Raw genomic sequence first — 12,225 nt, 5'->3', positions numbered from 1 at the left:
GCTCTTTAACATTATTTTGATTAAGTGGTTTCTAACTATCTGGCAAAAAGTTAAAAGCTGAATCCTCATCTCAAACAATACTATACCATCCCTTTAAATGATAAGAATGACCTTTTTGTAAGGAAGTCTGGGGCAAAGGTTACACTGTTGGCTGACTGTGGTGTAAAACTCAATCTTGAGTGATTTGTACACGCAAATTAAAACCAAAACAACAAGAACAACAACATGTGGGTTTCCATTGTCAGAATTACTGCACAGTGAAGTGCTTGGAATCTCACTTTGTACCTTTTCTTAACAAAAAAACTCATGATTTTGAAGAGTTTGTGCCAAGTTACTTCCCAATACAAGATCCAAGGACTCCATTCAGCATTGAAGATTTGTGTACCAGTACTGGTAATCAAAATAGCAACCAAGATATCCTGCTGATTTTGTTATGGTGATTTTCTCTGTAAGCCTACTTAGAGCTCAACTTAAGGAAATCATCAAGCACTGTTAATTACTTCCTTATACAATGATGACATCAGATTAAAAGTACTTTATGGTATGGGGAAAAATGTCATGCCATGAAACCTAAGAGCTTAATTGAGTGTCAGTCTTCGGAAATATGATTTTATGCAAATAATCCTGCCTGCTTAGGCCTATGCAATCTCTTAAAAAGAAAAATCAAAATATCACTTAAAAATGATAAGAGTCCAATTTCATACATATTTTCGCCTTGAAGTTTAACCGTCACAATATAAATTGGAATAACCAAACAGAGCAGCATGACTTGATGAAAGTACTCTTATAGCTAAAAGCATATTTAGAGTGCAGAATGAAGTCTGGGTTACTGAATACTTTCTTTCTTGAGAAAAGGGGCAAGTTTCTTTCCTCATCCTTTTTCATAATATCCAATAACTAAATCAAGCAGACAATTATTCAAACCATAGTAAGATAAGCCAACATCTTTGTGGGTATCAGCTACAACATAACATAAATTGTATATCTGCATTGTCTAACCCACCTACTAAGGTATACTGTACATATCTATCAAACATTCTATAGATATTGCCTTTTCAGAGGTGTAATCTAACACTTGGCAGCCCTGCCAGAGTGATGTTTTTCCATGAGGCACACAATGCTGAGTAAAAATATTGCCTCGAAATTCCTAAAAGGGACTGTCAAGTGTTGTCACAATGATAGACACGGCAATATTATTATGTGATAACATGAATATACATCACTCCATTCTAGCACGTCAGCCTGTCAAATTCCAGAATTGTATTTCTTGACTTGATGTCACTGCTCACAATATAACAATTTTGTCTATATGTGCACCATTTAATGGGAATGTCATCTCTTATTACAGCAAATGACTGTGGATACAGTGACCCGATTAAATTACAAGGGGGTGGGAGACAAACTGTTTTCCCCATGTAAGTCAGGCTACAGCTTAAAACATGGCCAATAATGACTTGTACACATTAACCCGTTGAGGGTGAGTCCCGAGTATACACATGTACTCAGGCAAATGTCTACATATGGGACTAAGCAAATTTGGCCTGTCCTCCACGGCTTAATCCACGACACCAACCCCACGTAGATATACATGTAGGTTTACAACATTCAACCACAGCAGTATGTAGACATGCACTGCAATATCCAGAGACAAAGACTAGAATTTACTCACTGGTAGTTGATGCCGTTCTGAGCGGACGAGCCCGAGACTTCCACATCTTCCTTGGATCTGTCGCACTCCACAATGGCATCACCGAGTGCCTTCGCCCACGCCTCCCGCTCGGCATCTGTCGATGCCTGCATCAGCAGCTCATGGCCGCCTTGATTTGTGAGCAGGAAGACGAACTGGTGCGGAAGAATACACAAAAAGAGGTTTGTTGCATGTTTTTAATACCTCTCTGGAAAATAATGCTTGAATAGCTTGAAACGATCCTCAAATTCAACAGCACCAGAAGGTTAAAACATTTTACCCAAACAAGTTAAAATGTATTCCAACACTTTATACGGTATGATTTTAATTTCTGAAAAGCAAATAATAACAAAAGACCGAATATCTACAAAATTCTCTCTTCTGGTAGTTTAGATATACACATTAAGTAATATACAAATATAAATTGATGTTTGTGATAAAGAAAGATATAAACTGATATACAGATGGATGTACAGAAAGATATATAAAAAGATATATACAGATGGATGCACTGTATCTACAACGAGAAAGATAGACAGATAGGAAGGACATGGGGATATAGTTGCATTATGATAATAATGATGATGAATTATGATGATGCAATTATTAGTCCTTTAATTGCATTTTCTTTATATTGATTATATCTTATTGTTATGCGCAGTTGAGTATATGTGACCGTGCACCTCAAAACGAACATAAAGTCGCACACACTGATTTTGCGTGAGGACAGAAAATAAGTGAAATGGGTCAACTTAGCCGAACTTGACTTTTTCATATTTTCTGAAAGAGTGGGTCTTCTTTTACATTATGCTAAAATTTGGTATCATAAAACGGGCAGGAAAGTGTGTTTTTTTAACAGTTTATCTCGAACATTTTTGGTAGAATAGTGTGATCAGGTGTGTCTTTAGAATCCCTTTTTCATTTCTGAAAAACCTTGTCCACACTCTTCACTTTCAGCTCTTGAAAGGATAGTGCTACTGCTTTGAAAGTTGGCATTAATTATGGACAGAATGTGCTAATGAGGCATGCTAAATTTCAGTTTAATCTGATAATCCCTTCATTGGTGTTACTCTGGTGGTATACTTCCTGTTTTTTTGTCCCATTCATCGCACAGCCAGCACGGTTTGGTAAAGATTAAGCGCTTGAATAGACACTGTACTTCAGAGCCTCTTTTCTCAGTTCACACTTTTGCTGAGTTTGTGCTTTCTTTCCAATATTTAGATAGGTTAGGAGAGTCCATTTGATTTGAGTTATACATCATTTTAAAGCTTAAAGTCTGCCCTTTCAGAATATGGTCTTAACTACAAGTTCATGTCTGGCGACTTTTTGTTTGTTTTGAGGTGCAGGGTCACATATATGGTTCATAGAAACTGCGCAATATAAATTCACAATTATTATTATTATTATTAGTATTACTAAACATTTGCCACTTTTACACAGAAGAATCAACACTGTGTCAGGATATACTGTTCCACTTGAGTTTATTACTCTGCCCACCACATATTGATAAAATAATCATGGACACTGCTGTTGTTGTGGAAAGCTTAACAAATCAGGTTTTGGCCTTTTTGCAAAAAATTCGAAAAATAAAAACTTCAAGTTCTGTTGCCAAGGCAATGTTCCCTTTCAAAGTCAAATTATACATTTGATGATAACTGTAAATAAGTCACAGTTTGTCGGCAACCTACATGAAAAAAAAAAATGATTTAATATATCATGGTATGTCACCTGGCCCTTTAAACTGTGATTAAAGTCATAAATGCAACAAAGCTTGCAATTTTCTGCACATCTCGATTGCTGTCAATGGCCAATGAGGTGGCCATATTTGTGATGTCATTTGGGAGAAGAGGAATTCTTGCCAAGTTTTACTTGTGAGGTTGTGAGGATATCTACTATTCTGACAAAAGTATCAATGTTCATCTTTTCCTTTACACGACAGTTGCCACTTGACCTTAAAATCCACCAATCCTCTACAGACCAGATCTCACTGCTGTAGAGTCATTCTCGGTGAAAAATTTAGCCACTCACAAGACTGCTGAACAAGTCCCACTTTGCCAAATACTATGCCCATGAAATACACGGCATATACTTTAATCTTTCATATTCTAACAAAGCATCACGCACAAACTGAATTACAAGCACTTCAACATGCCTTACCCCTTTCTTATTTGCATACTGTGTGCACGGCGAGACGACAGAGCACCCCCGCAGCTCCACCACCCCTGCTGGCAAGCTGTCTGTCCTCTGCTTGTAGTAAGCTATAGAATCCTCGCTCAGTACAAACCATCTCGTCCTCCAGTTTGTTCTTTTGTGGCCCTTTTTGTAACAAACATGAGGGAGAGAGCAGTTAGCGACTGATGAAATGGCTCTACGTTTGTGGACATCTAGCTTTCATCATTTCATTTCAGTGCCCCTTTTGTTTGTGTTAATATGATTCTATCATTTAACGATCTGATCACTCTCATTTTCAAATCCAAGTTTCATAAACAAAAGTGAATGTCAAATTTCAGTATAGATATCTACAGGCAATATAAAGTGTACAGCAGACTACACTGATCAAATATCAAAGGACATTCCATTCCCCCTACAACTGAGTCAATAGGTCTACAGCTACCAAAGTTAAGTGAAGCTTTAATAATGGTAAATAATGCATTTATTAAGAGTTGACCTTCTTTGATCCTTTGTAAACATAAAGTTCAATCCAGTTTAATATTATGTCTTTCAATCAGTAACACAATGTCCAGTAAATGAAGAAAAAATGAGCCCTTTTGCATCAAATATGGTCCCAATTCTTCACAACTTCATTAAAAAAGTATACCCCTAACGTTTTGAATTTCTGTCACTAGTATTTATAAAGAAGTAACACGAGTTATCACATCCTATGCATTCTGCTCTATCACTAAATCAGTGTGTATTATGTGTGTTCAGGCATGGAAATATGGCACTAATCAGTCCTGTAAAACAAAAAAACAAAAAAAAATATGCTTTGTAGAATTTATACTGTAAATACGCTACGGTGACAGCCAAGCCAATGCCATCACCGACACTTTTACATAATTTTATAGAGCCGATCCGATCGATGTTTTGATGCATGCCATTAGTTAGGATTACCACTTACCTTCTTTACAAGAAACCCTTCTTTCAGTACTTTCTTGGGAGCACTCATACTGTATTTCCTTTTGGGTGACTATCTACCTCCCAGACTAGAAGAAACAAGAAATCTACTCCGAGAAATAGTCTATATCCTGCACGGGAGTACGAAGAAGATTTGCCAGTTATGTGCACATCACCTCCATCGAGTCAACGGTGCACTGTTCAGAACCGCCCCGGAACTCTCGGCCCCTTTTCACACGCACAGGCCGTTGCACTTCCGATGAACATATATACCGAATGAAAAACTCAACAGAAAGGTTTTACGCGAAACTGTCAACAAAGTGCTGAATAAATCGTATATTCCTCAGAGTCTCCCTAAGCGTAATGACTTACTCCCATCCTAACAGGAAACTCTCCCAAATGTGGTTTTGGCTTTTCAGCCGGAAAAGTTGCGTTGTAGAAGCACCGGTACGTAACAACCTGAGTCAGAGAAACGTGTGTAATAGGCTTACTGCTCACTTATTGTATTGCAAATGTTGTGCGAGCTGAGACCAAAGAGGTATTGAAAAATCGCGTCGCCACCAGCAGTCGGCGGTTGTGGTATCCACCGAAGTTGAACGCTGTTTCCGGGTTTGTATACAATAAAAAAAAAAAAAGAGCAAATGCGATCCCTTGATTGGGATTGGGATTTTCCTTTGAGAACACAGGCCCTACAGCTACAGCTCACTTCTCACTAGGGCAGCTACTAGAGCCCTACTTTCTTTCTTTCTTTCTTTCTTTTTTTTTTTGATCACGTCTCAATCATGTTACACTTATATTGAATATATCTTCTAATATCACATGTTTACATGGAATTATAATCCTTGGTGGGGTAAGGTAATAGGCATTTAACAGGCATTCTCTCACTCGCTAATCTGTTTTCTGACTCTTTTTCTGTTTGTTTCCATTTTCTTTCAAGATGACTGTCTTTCATCATGTCTTTCTCCATACAGGTGTTGAGTCTGTTGTAAGAAATGTGTTTTGTGATACTGGAGTCACTGGCACTGGTATTAACACAAAGGAATGAAATTTTCATCAACTCCACACACACTTATGCACACACACACGCATACACACACACACACACACACACACACACACACACACACACACACACACACACACACACACACACTTTAAACATTCAGTTACCAAATGAGCAGCTGTTGGGATTAGAGTGATCAAACAAAAAGTACATGCCTCATCCTCCCCCCACCCCCAGCTTCAGACTCAACGGCACAATTGGGTTGTGGATTGTGGATGGATTTGAATGAAACTTGCAGGAAAAGTTGATGATGACAAAAGGAACAGATGATTGAATTTTGGTAGTGATCTGGGGATTTTTATGGATTTTTGAAGGATTTTTTAATCTTTTTGCAGATAGGGTCAATGAACTTTAGAGTTCAAGCTGTGCATATTTGAGGTTTGCATAAGCGCTCTAAAGCGCTTGCTCTGCTCAGGCGAGGCGAGGCACAGCTAGAAGTTGATGACACAAACAAAAGGTTTCTTTATTGGGTAATTGGACAATTTTCAGCAAGCGTGTATGGGTGGAAATTAGCTGCTTGGTGGAGGTCTGCACTCTCAGAGTCCTTTTCTGGTTTCATGTCATTTTCCACATGTTTTATCCTCTGTCCCAAGCACAACTGGAAACATAAGAAGAGTTGATTGCAATAAAATGGGTTACGTGCCATTTTCAAATATTTTGAAGTAAGTCCATCATCAGATAGAGCAAAATAAGATCCTTTCCAGTGATACTTCAGTTGTTGCATAACACGGAACATTTTTGAAGTTATGATTCAAAATATCTCATACAGTATTTTCTTATTTCTCAATCTTTTTTCCATGAATTTCTGAAATTGACAAGAATGGAGTTAACTTGTTTTGCGACCAAACTATTCATATGCCCATTGTATTCTATGACCCGTTTGTGAGTTGTCGAAGCTCTATAAGTTTTCTGCTCTCAATAGTACCATTCTCCCCCCCCCCTTCTCTCCCTCCCCCCCCCCCCCCTTTATATCTGTGGCAGAATATAAGGGCTGACAGACTGAACAATCTACCAGAAGCTACTTATCATAGCAACTGGTGAAGCACATACACACAGAGAGACAGACATAGTTAAATAATATACAAATTGTCCATATGTTCATCCACCTTTCCGTTGTAATTGATTTTATGGAAAGCATACCTAAGCATCGTTTCTGGTATCCATATGAAACTTCACATATGTACAATGCATGAGTGGACAAAGCTGCGCCTGTCAATTTGAGGGTGCACACACTCAAGGTCAAGGTCATAGTTCAAGGCCAAATTCTGAAATATTACTATTTTCCCCATATCTGTGCAATGCCTGAAATTATTTTCATTCAACCTAATGTATGGGATCATCAAGTACACATATCCCAGTGAAATTTTTAGGCCATGGGGTCAAAGGTCAAAGGTCGAGTGAAAAAGCTTAAATTTCATGTTTTTCTTTGTATCTCAGATATGGCTCAAGTATCATCATGAAACTTAGTACATCATACATGTATTGCCTAGCAATGATTCCCTTGGGAACTTTTTGGTCATGAGGTCAAAGGGCATGGATCAAGTTGAGGTTCAAATGCTATAGTTACACAACTTAATTACTGGTGAAATTACAAAATTTTCTCCAAACATCTCTTCATACTTTAGAAGTTACTGCATAATTATTCTGCAAGGAAAGATTTGGATAATGGGGTCAAAGGACAGGAAAAAATGCTAAAATTTCACTGTTTTTGTCCATATTTTGTAAATGGTTCAAAGTACTGCAGTAAAACTTGGTGTATTACCAGAAGGTGATTATTTGCCGATCATGTGAAACCATTGCCTTATAATGGCAAAATGTTCTGCAGACCTATTGGGAAAATACATGTTATAGTGAAGGCATACCAGTCGGCAAAGCAATATTTCTAGTTTATAATATGAATATATATACATATATATGAAGAGTTTGTTTGCAAAAACCGATAAGTCCATTTTTGAAGATTTTGAAGTACGGCCTCTGTCATAAAGTACAAAATAATACCTTTTAAATGATATAGTGTTCACTACATATAAAGGTATATTTTTGAAGTTATGGTCAAAAGAAGCAAACAATTTCTTATTATTCTCTTTATTTTTCTTGACCTTTAATCGCAAATATCTCCATTTGGCAAATATGGACTTATCGGTTTTTGCAAACAAACTCTTCATATATATATATATATATATATATATATATATATATACATATATGTGTGTGTGTGTGTGTTTATATATAATATAAATTAACAATTATATATATATATATATATATATATACAGTGTATCTCACTTGCATGAATGATTTTAACAATATTAACATCACTATGACTACATTTGCATTTCTGTAATTTAGCTTTCACACATCCTTTCTCTCCAGAACAACAGAAACAGAACAGAGAATGCAACTTTTTTTCTGTTCATTTAAAAAAAAAAAAAGAATGCACAGGTACAACAGCATCATTTCTGTCACTTCATTGGAATTTTTTGTTTTTTATTAGGCAAGTTCTATTATTGAATAAGCCTAGTTATACATACAGGTAGATACAAAAAACAGATTCATATGTACCAAAAAATGTGAGTGATATATCCTCCATTCAGTCATATTTCTCTCCCTCTTTCCAAACCATCTCAAGAACTCTCTCCATCTGGATTTGTGTTCGCAATTCTCCTCACCCTCTCTTTGTCTCTCTCCCTCTCTCTCCCACTCTCTCCGCATCTTTCAGACTCGTTCTTCCTCCATTCTCATCTCTGAAGCTCATCAGAAACTCCATTCCCTAAGAGTAATGTGGGTGAAATAGGCGACGAGTGAATCACAACACGAGTGAGATATTGCAAGCACGGTCCGTGGCCATATGAATTAACCGTTATCCGCTCATTCTACTAGAACTTGTGCATATTACCGGGGGCGTTTTTGTTCTTTTCCCCCATTTCTTTCCTATTTCAGACTACTAATATGGAGGCATATACACTCGGTACGAGCACTATTCCCATTGTCAGTCAATGATTTTTGATAATTACAACAGAATATCATCACCATCACAATTCATATGTGCTCAATATCTCTCCCTCTCTCCCTCACACACCCTCTCACTCTCCCCTCTCTCTCTCCCTCTCTCTCACTCATTCAGAAATTTCAAACATTCTCACTTTCTGCTTTAAGTCATGTTATTACTTTTCTTGGTTTTTGTTTTTAAGTGAAATAGGATGGTATACATATATTATTTACAATAATTGCAGCTGATAAATATACCAAACCGAAACAACTGAATTCCAAGCATACCCCGTTTGCCTGAATTTACAATTGTTCTTTTCCATTATTTTTTTTTTCATGAATTTCCTTCCTTTTCTTAACAAAACAAACCATATACAATTGCATGGCAAAATAGAATGTATAAAGTATATACATACATTTTTGAGGAATACACATTAAAATAGTATTTGTTTTCTATTCTCTTATTTAGAGATAAAACCATACTTTACACTCTGTACATGAAAAGGAAAGAAAAAGGAGAACATCTGCTTGATCACTGATAGTTATTCGAGTACAAAAATCATTCTCAATAATCTTATCACAATATATAGTGAGTTAAATTATGCACACTCTCTACACAATTTTTCGTCCTCGTTCCTTATTCCTTTGCAAGTATAAGGAATTCACAAAAATACCCACTGAAATTGACCTGCATCAACAAAATCTAAAAGGAAGAAATAGATTTTGGTAAACATAGTTGTGTTTTGAGACTCCTGATTACACTAATGGACAAGAAAAACATAAGGGTACATGTCTCTCTGTTATCTAGCTAGATACCAAGCAAAATAAATGTGTTCATACTAGTACTCTATCAGAACTGTTGTGTTAACAGGAGAACGAAAATTGTATTCAGCAACAATGGCACTTAAATCGGCACACACTAAAGATAGCAAAAACCCCGACACGTGTGGTGACGAGTTTCCCCTGGTTCGAGACAGCGTTCGATCAAACGCTCGTCTCTTTCTGACAATGGAGAGATACTACATCTTAACAGTTTGCACATTACAGACATTCATCAAGAAGATGACATATATACCTGGGCCTTGATAATCATATGACAGTGAGGAAAATATATTGTACATACTCTACTTCACCTCTCTCTTCCTTGCCTGCCCCAGTTCATGCACATGTACTGATATTCACCATGTTGTACACACCTTTTTTTGAATTTCCATTGATGAAATGTGACATCAAGAAACTCTACTCGAAAAGAAAGAAAGGCAACTCCTTGTTTGATGCCACTTTCTCAAAAATATTGCCAACCATACTACATATAAATGCTCATTGATACCGGCCTGCACATCTATTGAAGTGATGATAAAATTTACCTCATATCTATCTCTTATCATCACAAAATTGTCCCATAGCAAAAAAAAAAAAAAAAAAAAAAGGGCAAAGACACTAATTTTTGCTTTCACATCACAGAATTTTGCCCAGAAAAAAAAGTGCATCACTCAATCCTTTTTGCTAAATTGATAAAATATCATAAGTTTATTGTCTGCAGCTAGTAAAACATTTATGGTATATTTGGCCTGTTTAAAAAAAAAAAAAGCATTGGGGATTTCTTTAGTCATTTTAGTCAAGAAAGGGAAAAACAGACAAAGTACACAACCACATCAGAGGACATACAAGAGAAAAAAAAGAATGGCAGGATTCAAGTAAGGTGAGAATTATCAGTGACCAACTGGACAAGAGGTCATCATTCTTGACCGATGGGGTCAAGAAGGTACAAACCTCTCCTCCCTCCTCCCTCAAAAAGAGAGAGAAATTAAAAATGAATGTTTGAGAGATTTAATAGGGAGTATTTCCCCTCCCCCTTCACTAATATTGCAAAATAAGCTGATGGTAAGCTATCTTCATCTGTCATCTAGTTATGGGTTGAACTTTCTTTACCTGGCACTCAGGATCTGATTACAGCTGACAAAGGAGATGGCAGGTATAAATAATATGGAAATTGGAAATTGGTATGGTACCAAGCTTTAGATCAAATTGCTTCTTCAGATTGCATGTGGACATGAAAGCACCTCTTGGAACCCCTTTTGGTCATCTAACAATCCCATGTAAAAATTTGGACTGATTCTTTGAAATTTCACATGTTGACAATACATTGGTAGTTCATATGTATCACCTTTCTGTCAGAAAAAGAAGAAGAAAAAAAAAACCCTCTTTTTTATGGATACTAGTAGTATCTTCTACTGGTGGAATCAGCTAAACTAACCCATTTGCTGTGAAAGTGATATGCGAGTCTCAAGACTATCAGGATTTACACACCAGCCATTATTCAATGGCTCCCAAATATGGCAAACATCACCTACAATCAACAGTACCTGTTTCTCACACTAGGCCGGAAGTTACCGGGGTAACACAAAGGGACCAATCCGGTGGATGCTTTGAATGTTCCTGAATGCACTGCGTCTTTACATGGAAAACACGAATCCATTATGGCATTCTGATGTTACAGGAACCGGCTGTGCGCTGCAGGATGAACAGTGGCTTCCCTAAAAACTTTGGGGGGAATTCCCTAGAATCACTTCCTGGTGCCTAATATACTGTTTGGGCATAAATGCCTGACTGCACTAGAGTGGGGGCTATGCCAAGCATCAAATGCATATTATACATACCATGGATTGGCAGAGTCGGGTACCGTAGTATATGTGAAGGGTCCATTGTTATCGTTGATGATGATGTTTTACTTTATGCGGTCTTCACGATACAAATGTTAATGATGCAGAAGTCATGCATTTGATTACCGAGTCTCTTTTCCACATATTTATATATCATAACCCGTTGAGGATGAGTCCAGAGTATACTTGGGCAGGGGTCTTTGGGAAACACGTGTTGTAGCAAAATCAGCCCGTCGTTGATAAGCTAAAGGCAGACTTTTTTTTTCGGAGGGGGGGGGGGGGGGGCAGCTAGCATTCTGCAGACTTGTGGAATAGCCACAAATGCACCAGGACAGGTTTTTTACAAGAGGAGGAGAAAGCAAGAATTCCAAACTGCTTACAGCTAAACACTGTGTAAAACATGTTGTCAACGTGGAGTGGGAAGACCAAGGTTATGAAGCAAATTGGTAGCTGAAGGGGAATGAAGCAGTGGTTTGTAATTGTAGCAGTTAAGTACGGCTGGACATCAGTGAAAGCTTGAGCAAAAGAATGCATGTTTTCAGGGGTTTTTGGCAAACTGAATACTTATAAATCACAAGCAAAATACTCTGATTGCTACTTTAATATTGGAATAGTGCTTATCAGCACTGATTTAAAAGTAAAATTCCTGCATATGTAATTTTATCAAACCCCTAGCAAACAGTATGCAAGGGGATGACATTGCTCCTATA

General features: G+C 37.3%; 1 protein-coding gene across 1 annotated transcript in view; it reads right to left on the bottom strand.

Moving 5' to 3' along the window:
* The window catches only part of LOC140241074 (pleckstrin-like), a 32,048-nt gene extending 27,194 nt beyond the window's left edge, over positions 1 to 4,854 (bottom strand). Inside the window, exons 1-3 of the mRNA XM_072320844.1 lie at positions 4,806 to 4,854; positions 3,845 to 4,003; positions 1,670 to 1,842 (exon numbers count right to left, since the gene is read on the bottom strand). Coding sequence (XP_072176945.1) covers positions 1,670 to 1,842; positions 3,845 to 4,003; positions 4,806 to 4,853 — 380 coding nt within the window. The 5' untranslated portion in view covers position 4,854. The remainder of the gene's footprint in view (positions 1 to 1,669; positions 1,843 to 3,844; positions 4,004 to 4,805) is intronic.
* Between the last annotated feature and the right edge of the window lie 7,371 nt (positions 4,855 to 12,225).

This window comes from Diadema setosum, chromosome 2 (assembly GCF_964275005.1).
Source record: "Diadema setosum chromosome 2, eeDiaSeto1, whole genome shotgun sequence".
Classification (NCBI taxonomy): Eukaryota; Metazoa; Echinodermata; class Echinoidea; order Diadematoida; family Diadematidae; genus Diadema; species Diadema setosum.
The sequence above is the reverse complement of the archived record's forward strand: the minus strand, read 5'-3'. Positions and strand labels throughout refer to the sequence as shown.